Here is a 15,621-nt window from a genome sequence, read left to right as displayed (position 1 = left end):
CTTCGTGCCAATAGCAAATGAGGTGGATTAGCAGGGCTTCTTCAGTCAGAGGCCCCTCCAGAGTCGTAACACTGACTGCTACAGGAGATCAGCATCACATTGACTGTGCAGATACTTGGATGTTAAAAGTTACGCCAACATTTTGTTTCTTTCTACCATAAATAAAAATGTTTCTGGATTTAAATAACTAATAAAATACAAGTTTACATAATTACAGTTAGATTTATTTAAAAACTTCTTGGTCAAAGAAATCATTAAAATATTAACCAGCTGTTTAAAGGTTAAAGGTCACTGAAGCAACATGGCTGCTTTAGAAGGACTCAAGAACAAAATATCACATAAACAAACAAATCCCTGCATTTTTCATGCTCAAAAATTATTGTGTTTTTTGCAATTTTCACCTAAAAATTGCCAAAACTATTTATTTTAAATGATGCTAATTCCCACCTCAGCCTGAATTTAGGTTGAGTTTTAATCCGAGGAACAAAAACCAGACAAAGAAAGTAACTTCAAGAAATAAAAATCTGGTTGTTTTTCTGCTTTTTGTAGATTTTAGAAAGTAAAATATCACAAGTTCTTGCAAATATTTATAGAGTAGGACGAGGCCTGTCACAAAGAAGCAATAAATTAAAATGAGATCAATAATTTGCATATGTATGATTTATTATTTTTCTCTTTCTACCAACAATAAAACTCTCCAGTCTGCTGCTTTGGTTTCAACTAAACTTTTTTCTGAAGCATAATTTTGTTTGCAGATTCTTAATAATTAATTTTATTTGTTGTTTGTTTATTGTTGATATGTAAAATGTTTTTCAGTTTCAGTTGTCAGTTAGAATTTAAAGTTTATTGATATTTCAGAATATGATTTATGCATTATCTGCAACAGAATGACTGAAGAGATGTTGAAATGGTCTAGTCAAAGTCCAGACCTCAATCTGACCCAAATACTGGATTGGACTGAAGCTCCCCTGCTGGATCGTATGGGACTGCTGCCCCCTACTGGTCACAAACATTTACTACGTCAGTTTTTATCTCCAAACTCCAAAATAATCCAAAAAATAAAAGTTATGTTTGTTCTCAGTTTGTAGAACTGACTTTTCTTCTTCTATGGTAAAGACACATTAACCTGACCAATCAGGCTGCTCTGCTGATGTCACTTCCTGCCTGCCTCACCTATGAACTGGGAGCTGCCCCAGATGAAGGGCAGGAACTGGAAGTCGTCCAGTCCCCAGACGCCCTGGCTGCCGGCCGGCTCCATCCTGTAGGTCCGCTGCAGCTTCCGCATCACCTGCAGGTACCTGCAGACACGCAACGCCTGGAGGCTCAACAACAGGCTCTAAAGTATTTACACCCTACAGGGCACTTTCTTTTTGCTCTTTGTCACTTCAAATGCTAAAATCAGCGATAGACGATTCCTAATAAACATCATCCTATGACTTAGTAACTTTGTATTTAATACAATATTAAAAGTGATTAAATATATTACTGAAGCTGCTAGTTTTCATGTTTAGCTCCTAACAGGAAGTGATGGTTGTTTTGAATCAATCTGATTGGCTGATTGGTTTTAGCTCAGTGCTGCACTGCCCCCTATGGGCTGGAATGTTTAAAGCATCGCTGCGCATGAAAAACGTCTCTGAGACAGATACAGTTACTGTTAAACGGGCGTGGATTTGATTTTATAAACACCTGGTTGTGTTTGGAAAAGTCTAAGTGTGACAAACAGCAAAGCAGAGTCTGACCTCCTGACCCGTCTGACCCTCCTGACCCGTCCTGCGGTGCCGCTGCCTGGGCGTCTCACCTGTTGAACACCTTGAAGACGATGGCCAGCTGGTCAGAGATACTCAGGGCGCCGACCTTACAGAGGCAGCAAAGAAACGCAGCGAAAGCCGCTTCATGACCTGAACAGACAAACAGAACTGGGTCAGAACCGTCCTGACGTTTGGATTAACTGACCTCAACCTGGAAACACTTTGACCTTTGACCCGGAAGTGCTCCCAGACGGAAAACAAGGCTTTTTATCTTTTATAGATAAATAATGAACTAAAACTGCAGTTCAGTGAAAGAACCTCTGGCTGTTTGAGAGGGAATGATGGAGAGCGGAGGTTCTGATCCGGACCGGTACCTGTCCCGTAGTCGATTCGGGTCGGATTCCCGACAGCTTCCTTCAGGTAGACGGCGATCTCCGGAGCGGCGGCGGCTTTCTCTGCAGGCAGCACGCCGGCCACCAAGGCCTCGGCTTCCTGAAACGCAGACAGAACGTGATCCGAGCCCGCGCCGACACGGACCGGACAGAGGCGGTTCTGACCAAACCTGCTCCAGCTTGGAGAACCAGGTTCTGTACGCCTTGTTGCCGAAGCGGGACGGCTGGTCGACCGGAGGAGTTTCGTTTATCCACTGGTCCAGAGTTCCCAGAAGGCCCAGCAGCTTCTCCACCGTCTGGAAAACCAACAGAACCGGTTCAGTTCTGACCCATAACCCGGTCCTGATGAAACCTTGAACAGGAAAACAAGAAAGCAGCTTCCTGTCCCCTGTCATTTGAGTTGCTAATGTATAAAACTACTAAATGTTTAAAAATCTTTAAAAACTTCCATTAAAACATCTTAGAAAAAGTAAAGTCACCTCAGAGACTTCGTATTCACAGGTCAGCTTCTTCCCTTTCACTCCTTCGTTCAGGGTCAGGATGAAGCCTATGTAGTCAGCGTAGGCCTGGACGGGTCAGCACACAGAACCAGAACCTTTCACAGCAGCAGCTCTAGTTCCTGTCTGGGAGTTTCAACAGGAAGGACTCGTACCTGAGAGCGTTTCCACTTCCCCATGTCGGGCACCATGCTGATTTCCTTCTTGGGGATGATGTAGGCCGTCGCGGCGTCAGGCGCCTCATCTTCAGGAGAAGATGCTGGAAAGAACCAGGTAGACATTATTATCATCTGATCCGGTTCAGTTAGTTCTTATCATTAAATCATTTTTCCAAACTGTCATTTGGTTTTGGACTCATGGCTTCTTCCTCTCAGAGCGACATGTTGGTGCAGGACTGGTTTCAGCCAGGAGCTTCAGAATGTCTTCAGCTTTTCTTCTGTGGTTCAGTCACACATTTCAAAGCAGAACCGGTTCTTCTCTGGGACACAGAACCCGTTCTTCTCTGGGACACAGAACCCGTTCTTCTCTGGGACACAGAACCGGTTCTTCTCTGGGACACAGAACCCGTTCTTCTCTGGGACACAGAACCCGTTCTTCTCTGGGACACAGAACCCGTTCTTCTCTGGGACACAGAACCCGTCGCTGTCTGGCGACTCCATCGTGTTTTTACCTGATTAAAACAGATGAACCTGGAAGCTCCAGGAAACTGGACCAACATGAACCAAACATCATCTGGGCTTTATTGTTTAAAATGCATTTTTATCACCGTGTATGTCAAACTTCTGACTTTAAATAATTAAAATCCTCTCATTATTCTGACGTTCAGTTTATATAATTTATCAGCTTTATGTTAGAAAGATAAATTCTCCCTTGTTTTGCATTTCCATCCAGAGAAAGACTGATCAATCAATTTAACAATAAATACATAAAAAATAAACAATAAGGCAGGATATCATCTTTAATTTCCATGCCAAGTCATTTTATTCTTGTTTTGTTTTAATTAAAGCTGAATTATTTTCCTTCCAGACGAACTAAACTGCAGCAACAACTAGAAGCTTCAAATGATGTAATTATTAAAATTATACAGGATTTAAAGGATAAAAAGAGATTCTGCAGGGAAATAATCATCGCTATTCGATCACTGCTGTGAAAGTTATGAATGTTAAAACCTGAAAACATTTTCTGAACCAGTCCAGGTTAAACAAGCACCAAATTAATGTCCAGATAAACCAGTTTGAATTTCCAGCCGTAAAATGTAGAAAAGCCGCGGAACTGCTGGGAGGGGAACCATTGTTCCCAGTTAAACAGCAGAACTGGTGACAGACAGCAGAAACATCATATTTACCTGACTGCTGCTCTGTTTCCGCCATGGCGAGCCGCACTCTTCTTCTACGTTCTCTTCACAAGATTTGAAGCATAGGTTTAAACCAGACGCAGTTCAACACTGCCCCCAGGTGGCGGATTTGCACCACTACATCTGGAAACGCAGATCAACAAAATTCAAAAGTTAAAACTTTATTCTCTGATATTTACCATAGAAAAGAGACTGAAAGTCTCCCAGAGTAGATTACAAAAGACTAAATAAGATTGTAATGTTCTTGCAGTTAACAGTCGGTTTAGAGAAACAAGCAAACGAAACAAAACAATGTATAATTATGGCATTTTTCACTTCATAAAATTACTGTAATTAAACCAGGCTTTAACTGGAGCCTTTAATAATTATAACAAACAAATAAACCATTCCAGAATAATTCAGAAAAAAAGAAATCCGTATAAAAATTAGATCAAGTGAAACAGATTAGACCAACATTTCTTGTAATAAAACTGACATTTGCAAAGAGTTACATCTTTAAATTGTAATAAATAACACTTGAGGACTCCATCTGAATTTGAGGAAAAATTAACTTTTTTGTGTCCTAAAATGACGGTGATAAACACACCGTCCACCAATAAACAACCAAAAATAATATTTTTTCTATGAATTTTAAATAAATGAAGTCAGTTGGTAATAAAATCTTTTTTTTCTAATAAAATAGAAGTAAGCACAGCTTCATGAACATCTGTGTCTGTATGTAATGTAATAATGTAAGTGTAATAATGTAAGTGTGTTATTTGTGTTGCATGAGCCTAGAACCTGCAGGGTCCAGCAGAACCTAGAACCTGCAGGGTCCAGCAGAACCTAGAACCTGCAGGGTCCAGCAGAACCTAGAACCTGCAGGGTCCAGCAGAACCTAGAACCTGCAGGGTCCAGCAGAACCTAGAACCTGCTCTGCACGTCCCGCTCCTCTTCCTCAGGAGGTTTTCCTCAGCATGTCAGCAGCTCAGCGGATCCCTGCGGTTCAGTGGATCCCTGCGGTTCTTTCTCGGTTCATCTGAGTTTCTTCTGAGGTTTTTAGCAGTGAGACCTCGCGCTGAGCGGCTGATCCTCCCCGGATTCAGATCACGGTTTGTGGGCGTTTCTGAGCCAGAATGTTGGCTTTTTGCAGCAGAACTGTGGTGAGTGGAACAACTCCAGCTAATGTAGCAGAGAAACTCTTAAATCTGTAGAAATATTTCAAGCTGACCAACACAAACTGCATCTGACCTTTATTAAGAACTTCTGGTTTATTCGAGCAGCTTTATTCACTCTGACACTTTAGTTTTTGGTGTTTTCTGGCTAAAACAGAGCGCTGAAGTTTCCTAGCTGTTAGCTTAGCTCTCGTTAAAGTGAACGGAGCTAATTAGCTCGAGTGGCTAACAGGCTAACTGGGTGAAAGGTCATTTTAACTGGGTTAGTTGGGAATAAACCAGCTGGAACTCCTCATTGTTTTATCTGCCAATAAGGTCCAAACGCTTTTATTATTGAACAACATTTACCGATATAATTTGTTAGATTTGTCTAATTTTAGAGCCTTTTTGGGCTATTTTTGATGTTTTTTATTCCAATTAAGCTGCTGAAAACTGCTGAAAACTTCAATTTATGTTTAGTTTTATTTTCTAAATCAAATTCTTCTCTGCAAAACAGTAACTTTCAGGTTAATGTTCCCTAATGCAGCAGCAGCTGTCGATCTGTGACTTTTACAGAAACTTTTCTAAAAACTCTCTGAAGGTCACAATGGAAACACTCAGAAGTACTAGCATTCAGAGAACACTTTAGGGAACTCTATGAACATGAAGTTCCCTAAAGTTTCTTACAGTAGGGAATATTTGTCATGTTCCTGACTATAAAGCTTAAATGTTTTCTGGTCTACTCTTCACTGAATTACCTGAGGTTGTTTATTCAGCTGAAACTTTTCCAGGAATGTTCCCTAAAGGTTCCCTGAACTTTTGTGGTGACTTTCACTGTGTGGCAATTTAAAATAAGTTTCAGATAAATATTCTCTTTCGGTTTTCTAAATGTTAGAAAGATTCTTTGACCCACAGGGAACTTTAGGAAACTTCATATGAAGTTTAAACAGAGTTTAAAATCCAGGGAACATTCTCTGAAGGTCGAATGTTTTCTTCACAATCAGAAATGTTTCAGTGAATGTTTTCTGAAGGTTGATTGAAAGTTAATTTCTACTTTCATGTGGTATTTTTATGTTATTAATAACTGTTTTAAGTGATTTTAAATGGAGATTTTGTGTGAATTGCATGTTTCTGTGAATGTTGTCAAAGTTAACTTTCTTCTACTGACAATCAGGGAACCTTCTGGGAACGCTTACACAGATTCACAAAACATTCATTCACCTCAGCTGATGAATGAATGTTTATTTCAACACCTGATCAGTTCAACAGGAATAGAACTGTTAGCATGTTTAACAGTAGAGCTGTTAGCATATTTAACAGTAGAACTGTTAGCATGTTTAACAGTAGAGCTGTTAGCATGTTTAATATTAGATCTGTTAGCATGTTTTAACAGTAGAGCTGTTAGCATGTTTAACGGTAGAGCTGTTAGCATGTTTAACAGTAGAGCTGTTGGCATGTTTAACGGTAGAGCTGTTAGCATGTTTAACAGTAGAGCTGTTAGCATGTTTAACAGTAGAGCTGTTGGCATGTTTAACGGTAGAGCTGTTAGCATGTTTAACGGTAGAGCTGTTAGCATGTTTAACAGTAGAGCTGTTAGCATGTTTAACAGTAGAGCTGTTAGCATGTTTTAACGGTAGAGCTGTTAGCATGTTTAACAGTAGAGCTGTTAGCATGTTCAACGGTAGAGCTGTTAGCATGTTTAACAGTAGAGCTGTTTAGCTTGTTTAACAGTAGAGCTGTTAGCATGTTTAACGGTAGAGCTGTTAGCATGTTTAACGGTAGAGCTGTTAGCATGTTTAACAGTAAGCTGTTAGCATGTTCAACAGTAGAGCTGTTAGCATGTTTAACAGTAGAGCTGTTAGCTTGTTTAACAGTAGAGCTCTTAGCATGTTTAACGGTAGAGCTGTTAGCATGTTTAACGGTAGAGCTGTTAGCATGTTTAATATTAGAGCTGTTAGCATGTTTAATATTATATCTGTTAGCATGTTTTAACAGTAGAGCTGTTAGCATGTTTAATATTAGAGCTGTTTAGCATGTTTTAATATTAGATCTGTTAGCATGTTTAACAGTAGAGCTGTTAGCATGTTTAACGGTAGAGCTGTTAGCATGTTTAACGGTAGAACAGTTAGCATGTTTAACAGTCACAGGTCTCCTTGTCTCCAGTGGAAGGCTGTCATGGTGAGACCGTGTCACCTGGTGAAACCCGTCTCTGCCACCCCGGTGGCCGGCAGGTACCTGAGCCACCAGAGGGGGCTGCCGAGCCTGCCGGTACCCCCGCTGCAGCAGACCTGCGAGCGCTACATCTCGGCCCTGGAGCCCATCGTGGAGGCGGAGGAGCTGAGGCGGACCCGGCGGCTGGTCCAGCAGTTCCAGGAGGCCGGCGGCGTCGGGGAGCGGCTGCAGAAAGGCCTGGAGAGACGGGCGAGGGACACAGAGAACTGGGTACGTTCAACGCTCAGACAGACGGCTGTTAAACCGCTGCATCATTAGATTCTCCTTATAGAGCTGAACTCAAACTGGAACAGTTTCCACATATTTAATTTGGTGGATTTCATTTGACATGTCTGAGTAGAAAAAAAAGTTTCTACATTTAAAACACAGAAATTAGTTCCAGGCCTGTTTTAAAATGATTCAGTCCAAATTATTCCTAATACAACACATCTTTGTGATTATCTGATTTAAAGTTAATGCAAACTCAGTTTTTGTATGTTTTTATTCTTCTATTTGAGCCTCTACTACTTATAGAAACAAAGCACAGAAAAAAATATTCCGTCGTCTCTCTGCAAGAAGCTCATGTTATTTGGTGCCTGGTGAACGGGCCATTTGAAAAACCTCCCTGTTGTTTGAGTCACACTTTGCCGTTACCGAGCAACCACAGTGGGGTTCTGCCTGTTACCTAGCAACCTCAGTAGAGTTCTGCATGTTACCTAGCAACCCCAAAACCTTTGGTCAGCTTCATGTTCTGTACAATGGCTGCTGTAAAAGACAAGAGTTTTGTTATTGACTTATATCCAGAAACCTCTTGCTGCAATCTGGTCGGTTGTGCAGGAGGCTCTACTAATGCTTTTCAAAGATGTACAGGTTTTAAATGCATGTGCGTCGCAGCGATTTTCACGTGTGAGTGTAAACCCTGAGTTGGGGGCGTGGCCAACAGCAGATTATCTGGATTTTTAAACTCATGAACTTCTTTCCTTAATCTTCACGTTTTTTCATCCTGCAAAGACCTTGAAAGTCCTTGAATTGCTTTGCTTCCTGCACGTTTTTCCACCTTCCTGTGGTTCTGCTCGCAGCTCTCCCAGTGGTGGGTCCAGGTGGCCTACCTGGAGTACCGGCTGCCGGTGGTGGTCCACTCCAGTCCAGGCCTGGTTCTGCCCAGGATGGACTTCAGGGACAAACAAGGACAGATCAGGTGAACAAACAAACGTTTCTACTGATCCTGGTGGTGTTGGGCTGAATTGACCTTTAGTACCTGAAATGATTTACTTCTCAGAGAATCAACCTTTGGTTTGTTCCTCGTTCCGTTTGTTTTAGCCAGTTTGTTCTGTTTGTCTCTGTCTTTCTTGCCCATTTTCTTCTCAGAGTTTAAAATGTTCCTCTAGTCCTGATGAGTCTGGATGGGAGTAAAAACTCAAACTGACCTGTAGTTTTATTTCCAGGCTTGAACTCCGACCCCAGAATGACCTCTGTCTCTCTCTCCAGGTTTGCTTCCAAACTGATCGCTGGAGTTTTAGACTTCAAGACGATGATCGATAAGTGAGTCCTGCAGCCGTTTTTGTCTGATTTCTGGTCATCAGATGAGTTTGAAGGTTTTCCCAGTGTTTGATGTGTCAACTGGTTGGTTTCCAGTGAGACTCTCCCAGTGGAGTTCCTGGGCGGGAAGCCGCTGTGTATGAACCAGTTACTACGAGGTTCTGTCGTCCTGCCGGATCCCCGGCGTCAGCAGAGACTCTGTGGTGAACCACGCCAGGACGCCCAGCCCCCCCCAAACACATCACCGTGGTCCACAACTTCCAGGTGAGGATCGCTGCTGGGAACACTGGAAAGCTGCTGGGAACACTGGAAAACCTGCTGGGAACACTGGGAAAGCTGCTGGGAACACTGGGAAAACTGCTGGAACACTGGGAAAACTGCTGGGGGTGATGGAGGAGATGCACTTTGACTCAAAGTTCAAATCATTCTAGTTTTAGATAGAAACTCTGCCACCTGCTGGCGTTAGCTGGTATTTGGTTTGTGGACATTTGAGGTGAAAAGCAGGAAAACCTGAGAGTCTGTTGCTATGACAACAGCAGCAGGTCTTTAGTGATCTCCATCTGACAGAAGGCCGGCTTTGTAACCGTCTTTATGTGGTTCTGAAGGTTCAGGTCAGAGTTCATGATCTCTAGTTTCTAGCTGTAGTCACTGCAGCTCTAGATCTATATATAGATCTAGAGTTATAGATCCAGATCTATAACTCTGGATCTAGTTATAGATCTAGAGTTTATAGATCTAGATGATGGTTCCTCTTCAGTAACTTTAGTTTCTGTTCAGAATCTGGATCCAGACCTGCTGCTCCTTTGTTTCTGCTCATGTTAAATCTCTGTTCCTCCCAGTTCTTCCAGCTGGACGTCTACCACAGCGATGGGACGCCGCTGACCCCAGACCAGCTCTGTGTTCAGCTGGAGAAGATCTGCAGAGCTTCACCGGATCCCGGCGCTGAGCCCGTCGGTATCCTGACCACCCAGCATCGAGACGCCTGGGCAAATCCTACCTCAACCTCATCAGAGGTCAGGCAGAGAGGAGAGACTAACTCCTCTGCAGCTGTGTCTTTCTCAAAGGGACAGAAAAGGTTTTCTGTAATCTGCTGTAGTGCTCAACATCCACCACCAGAGGGCAGCGACGCTGCAGAGAATTACAGGTTGAGATGTTTAGAAATCAGCTAATTAAACCTGGAACATGTTAGTTTGTTTTAATAGATGTTGTGTCATCAGAACCAGCACTGATGGACTGGTTTCTACTGGTTTCTACTGGTTTCTACTGGTTTCTACTGGTTTCTACTGGTGAACTGGTGTAGACCAGGAGTCTTCCTGATGCGTTCTCCTCTCCGGCTCAGACCCGACCAACGAAGCGTCGGTGTCGTCGATCCAGAGGAGCATCTTCACGTTGTGCCTGGATGGATCCACATCTGGAGCATCTGGAGATCAGAGCCGCAGCGCTGCAGCCGTCCAGATGCTGCACGGCGGCGGCAGCCGGGCCCACAGCGCCAACCGCTGGTTCGACAAGACGCTGCAGGTGACCCCCGCGACCCCAAGGCTCCGGATCGCACACCGGCCGACCACAACGTTCTTTCACACAAATTCACACAAAATCAACAGAGCCCTTATTTTGTCATGCTGTTGCATAAATTATTTTTTTTTTCAAATTTTTAGCAAAAATGGTGAAAAACACTGGATTTAAGCGTAAAATTCAGATTTACCTTCACAAATGATCACAGATGTACCAAGCAAACAGTTTCTCTGCAAAATATCTCAAAATTCTAAAGTAGCACAAAAAGTCTGATTTTAATTCCAGAAACATAAAACGATGTTTTATTGATTCTGACAGAAACATGATGATTTTCCCTGAAATCATTTTCCTCTGAATTTCTGCTGATCTGTTTGTGTTTTTGTTTTTCAATATGTTAAAAAATGACAGCATGAAGCCTGAAGTCAGAGCTTAGTTTAACCAGAGCCGTCTGCAGTTTTAAAAGGGTTTTTAAGTGGAATGAAGTTTAGTTTTGCTCTGTTTCTGGCGTTCAGTTCGTCGTGGGAGAAGACGGGACCTGCGGGGCGAACTACGAGCACGCGCCGGCTGAGGGCCCGCCCATCGTGGCGCTGATCGACCACGTGTCGAGTTCACGTCAGTAGACTGAGTATCTGCCACTGATGCCTGATCTGGAATTATTCTCAGTATCAGAACCGATGCAGATATTGATATGTGATCAGCTCATTAATGCTGGTGGAAACGGAACATAAACCTGAATCAAAATGATAATCCAGATCATTTTCTACCATAATCTGAGGATAATCCAGTAATCTGCAGTTAATCTTCAGCTTTGTGTCGTTTGGACAGGAGGAAACCGGAGACGTCTTCGTCTCCTGCAGCGTCTCTTCCTGTCCCTCGTAAACTTCACTTCAACGTCTCACCGGAGGTGAAGAGGGACATCGAGGCGGCCAAGGTCAGCATGGACAGGTGAGAGCAGCAGCCTGGTTCTGTTCTGACCCGGTTCTGATCCGGTCCCAGTCCTCTGAGCCTCTGTCCCTCCACAGCCTGGCCCAGGACCTGGACATGCGGGTCTCTGTGTTCGGACACTTTGGGAAAAACGTGCCTAAGTCCCACAGGATGAGTCCGGACGCGTTCATCCAGGTCGGCCTGCAGCTCGCCTTCTACAGGTCAGAGGTCACAGCTGGACGTTGACGCTGCTGCACCAACCGAAGCACACTTTACTCTGTGGCACGATGCTTTCTGGGAACTTCTGCACTTTCCTGAGTCTTCAGGTTTTCCTGGATATTTAAGGAGCTTCTGAAACTTCCTGGTTATTTAACATGAAAGATCTTTTCGTTTCACATGGAAACAAACGTTTCCTCCAGACGACTGCAGGAGGAAATGCAGGTCACTTTAACATCTAACTTAGCAGGAAGTAAAGAGGCTGATGGTTTATTAATCCAAACCGAACCTGAACGCCTCATAAGTGACTTCTGGATCCTAAAGGAGTTTTTTTACAAACACTTTAGAGTTCAAAGGTCAGTTTACTGAAATTTTGCTGCCCAAAGTTTCTTCACATCTAACAAAATTGGTGTCAAAAATGTGTGCAGAAAAAATCTTTTGTGTTGCTTCTGCTTTCAAGACACTGATGATGAAAACTTTACGAATTTATTTAAACTGACTGCAGCAAAAACGTTTGGCACTGATTTTCACTCGCAGTTCAGAACGTGGTCGTCTAGTTTTTCCCTCCATGTTGTTTTATATTTCCCAGAATGCACTGAGGTTTGTCCTGCTTCCTGTTTTAACAGGAAGTACCGGCGCTGCTGCGCTACGTATGAGCGCCTCTCTGCGGATGTTCCGACTGGGCCGCACCGATACGATCCGATCGGCCTCGAACGCCTCGGCTTCCTTCGTTAAGGCCTTCGACGACCCCAGCAGGTCCAGACCCGGTTCTGCTGCTTTCAACGTGAAGCTTGGATATTTGAGTAGTTTTTAATTTGATTAAATGTTGTTTTTGAGCTCAGAACCTGGAGAAAGTGGATTTGATGGCGAAAGCTGTGACAGCCCACAGATCGTACACCAGCATGGTGAGAGGAAGAACAAACTGTTTTATCTTTATGGTGATGATGACATATTCTGTCCTTATGTTCTAACATAACGACAGAAATCTGATCTATTTCAGCGTTTCTAAACCTTCCCGTTTGAAACGAGTTTCTTCTGGACGCCACTGAGTGACGTTTATTTCACTAAACGAATCAATTCAAAGATTCTTTATCGATCCAACAGATGAACTTTATGCTGCTGTGACTCATATTAATTCAGGTTCTTCAGAGAGTTAATGTAGATGCTGTTTGATCTCCTGTAGCAGTCTGTGCTACAGATCTGAAGAAGCCTCTGACTGAAGAATGCTCAGGCTTACCAGTAATTTCCTTTATTTTTCACATTATCAATAATGATGTGAAAAGTGTAACAATGGGGAGAAATAGAAAAAGTTTTTCACATTATTAGTTTGATCCTTAAAAACAAGAAGTTTGACTTTCCTGATGATCCGGACCCATTATTACCGAACTCGGCCCGGTTCCTCTCAGCTGGGCCTCCGTGTTTAGATGTTTGTGTTTTTGATCAGGCGATCAGCGGGCAGGCCATCGACAGACACCTGCTGGGCCTGAAGCTGCAGGCGGCCGAGGAGAAGCTTCCCGTCCCCGACATCTTCACAGATCCTGCCTACGCTAAAGCTCTGCACTACCGACTGTCCACCAGCCAGGTACCACTGGACCGGGTCCAGGACCGGGCCGGGTCCAGAACCGGACCGGGTCCAGGACCAAACCGGGTCCAGGACCGGGCCGGGTCCAGGACCGGACCGGATCCAGGACCGGACCGGGTCCAGGACCGGGCCGGGTCCAGGACCGGGCCGGGTCCAGAACCGGACCGGGTCCAGGACCGGCCGGGTCTGGGACCGGGCCGGGTCCAGGACCGGACTGGGTCCAGGACCGGATCTAAGCCCGACTCTTTAACCAATGATGCTAACAATAAATTATCCCAGAAATTACTGCGGTAAACGATAATATTGTTGCTTTCAAGTAATACAATGTAAAGCTTTACATTTTAATTAACGTTTAACACTAAAACTGGAAAACATTTTAAATATGCAAAACCGAGACAAAATGAATCATAAAGTTTCTGTAAATGAAACTATCCTTCAGATTTAAAGTCCTGCTCTGCCGATGACTTTAAATCTGTTGGTGTTTGATGCCTTTATTATTTTCAACTGAAACACTGAATTCCACATCACATCTACATGTTGAGGTTTTCAAAGTCAAGCTAGCATAACTGAGCTACTTCCCTCTATCCTTTTTTAATTAAATGTTTTTCCTGACCTTCTCTTCTTGCCTTCGTCTCAATAATTAGTAGAAGCACTGCATCCATTTTATATCAGGTGTACCTTTAAGCTTTAGCGCCTTATTTTGATAACTTAGCAGCTAACATCAATGCTAATCACCGTTAGCGAGCCGCTAAAGCAGGAAGCTGGGGGCGGGATCTTGACGTGACGTCATGCTGTAACCCAAACCTCTCCTGGTTCTGGTTCCTTCTCAGGTCCCGTCTAAGACGGACTGCGTGATGTGCTTCGGGCCGGTGGTGACCGACGGGTACGGCGTCTGCTACAACCCCATGGACGACCACATCAACTTCGCCGTGTCGGCGTTCAACAGCTGCGGAGAGACGGACGCCGGCGGCCTGGCGGCGGCCGTGGAGGACGCTCTGCTGGACATGAAGGTTCTGCTGGACCGGACCCCCAGGCCCAAACTGTGACGGCTTCCTCAACCTGCAGGGGGCGCCGCTCTTATCAACACTCTGCACTTTAAGATCCTTTGACTCTGATTATCACATGAAGATGATTCTGATGAAATATCAGCTGCAAACATTTAAATTTGCCAGAAATAACAATTAGTTGATTTATTTCCTGAATTATTCAAAATGTTTGATAGGAATCGTTCAAGTGCTGCAAAATCAATCAGATGAAGTGAATAATCAATCATTTGAGGTAAAAAGGCCTTAAACATTTCACTGCATCTGTTTTTATATTTTCTGTTTCACATAATTTTGTTTAAAGAGTCAGAATGTCTGTTCACCTAAAGCCAGTTTGTCCAACATGTTCATAAACAGTTTGTGAAAAGTTACAGTCAAAAAGTAACAGCAATGATTTGGATTATTTAGTTATTGGAGGAAATTAATGTGTTCATTTTCAGTGATGTTTTCACCTTAATATTTATTCACTTATAAATTCCACAGTTTCAAACTAAATATTTATCAAAGTGTGAACTACATATTTAGTTTGTAAACTATGCAGTCAGTGAGCTAAGTCTCTAGTTAACTTAGCTTAACTGCATGTTTAGGTTGTAAACAAGATATATTAGCATAGCTTAGCATTAGCATGTAGCCTTCAGGTAGTTCAATATTTAGCTCCAAATATTTGGAAACTAAATATTGATTTGGCAAGATAAATATTGGTTAGCTATTTTATTAGAGATGAATATTTATCTAAATATTGACATAAATAAATAGGTAACTAAGATTTGCCTAGTAACTACTTACTATGGAGCTAACATTTTAAAATGAGTGAATAAAATGATGACAATGAGTATAAAAACTTTTTTTTCCTCTCATAAAATAATCCAAATTATTGTTTATTTTTGGTTGGCTTCATATAAAGATTTGTAGAAAAATGTTGAGTTGACAGTTTTCTGATCCAGTCTTGCAGTGTTAAGGGAAACTCGACATCATGACCTCTGACCTCTGGGTTTCCTTTAGAGCCAGGGAGGAGGTTCTGCCTCAGATTGGACCGGTTCCTGTCCAGAAACCAGCAGCTTGTTGGAAGAGAGATCTGAAGTAAAACTGGGTCCAGTTGTTGTTCCTCAGTTTGTATCAGAGTTTAGATCAGCTGCTAATCATGAAGGTTTCTGTTCTTTTTATCAAATGTTTCCTGGTTTACAGCAGCGGCCATGTTGTCTTCCTGCTGTCAGCTGCATGAAGACGTTCATTTGACAATTTACTGATCATTTGTGGGTCAGTTTGTTTTATTTTACCTGAAGTAAATTAATTCAACATGAAGCTTGTGTGTGCTAAAGTGATGTATAAATGGACTTTTTACCCTAAAAATAAATACAGAATTTCATTGTTACTCATTTATATTTTATCTGTATTTGAACTTCAAGTTTTTAATCCCTGTTGATGATAAACTTAAAAAAGTTTCTACAACAATGAGAGGAGATAAATAAT

The 15,621-nt window shown here is 42.7% G+C and overlaps 1 protein-coding gene and 1 pseudogene across 1 annotated transcript in view; one reads left to right on the top strand and one right to left on the bottom strand.

Annotated features, from left to right (window-relative positions):
• LOC129354268 (serine/threonine-protein phosphatase 2A activator-like) overlaps positions 1-4,090 on the bottom strand; it is a 17,939-nt gene extending 13,849 nt beyond the window's left edge. The window contains exons 1-7 of the mRNA XM_055023771.1: positions 3,983-4,090; positions 2,793-2,896; positions 2,620-2,706; positions 2,311-2,436; positions 2,123-2,240; positions 1,799-1,898; positions 1,174-1,298 (exon numbers count right to left, since the gene is read on the bottom strand). Of these exons, the coding sequence (XP_054879746.1) occupies positions 1,174-1,298; positions 1,799-1,898; positions 2,123-2,240; positions 2,311-2,436; positions 2,620-2,706; positions 2,793-2,896; positions 3,983-4,007 (685 nt within the window). The 5' untranslated portion in view covers positions 4,008-4,090. The remainder of the gene's footprint in view (positions 1-1,173; positions 1,299-1,798; positions 1,899-2,122; positions 2,241-2,310; positions 2,437-2,619; positions 2,707-2,792; positions 2,897-3,982) is intronic.
• Positions 4,091-4,774: 684 nt separating this feature from the next.
• LOC129354262 (carnitine O-acetyltransferase-like) lies at positions 4,775-15,523 on the top strand (annotated as a pseudogene).
• The last annotated feature ends 98 nt before the right edge of the window (positions 15,524-15,621 follow it).

This window comes from Poeciliopsis prolifica, unplaced genomic scaffold (assembly GCF_027474105.1).
Source record: "Poeciliopsis prolifica strain line A6 unplaced genomic scaffold, Auburn_PproV2 SCAFFOLD107, whole genome shotgun sequence".
Classification (NCBI taxonomy): Eukaryota; Metazoa; Chordata; class Actinopteri; order Cyprinodontiformes; family Poeciliidae; genus Poeciliopsis; species Poeciliopsis prolifica.
Note: the sequence above shows the minus strand (reverse complement) of the source record. Positions and strands in the feature narration are given on the sequence as shown.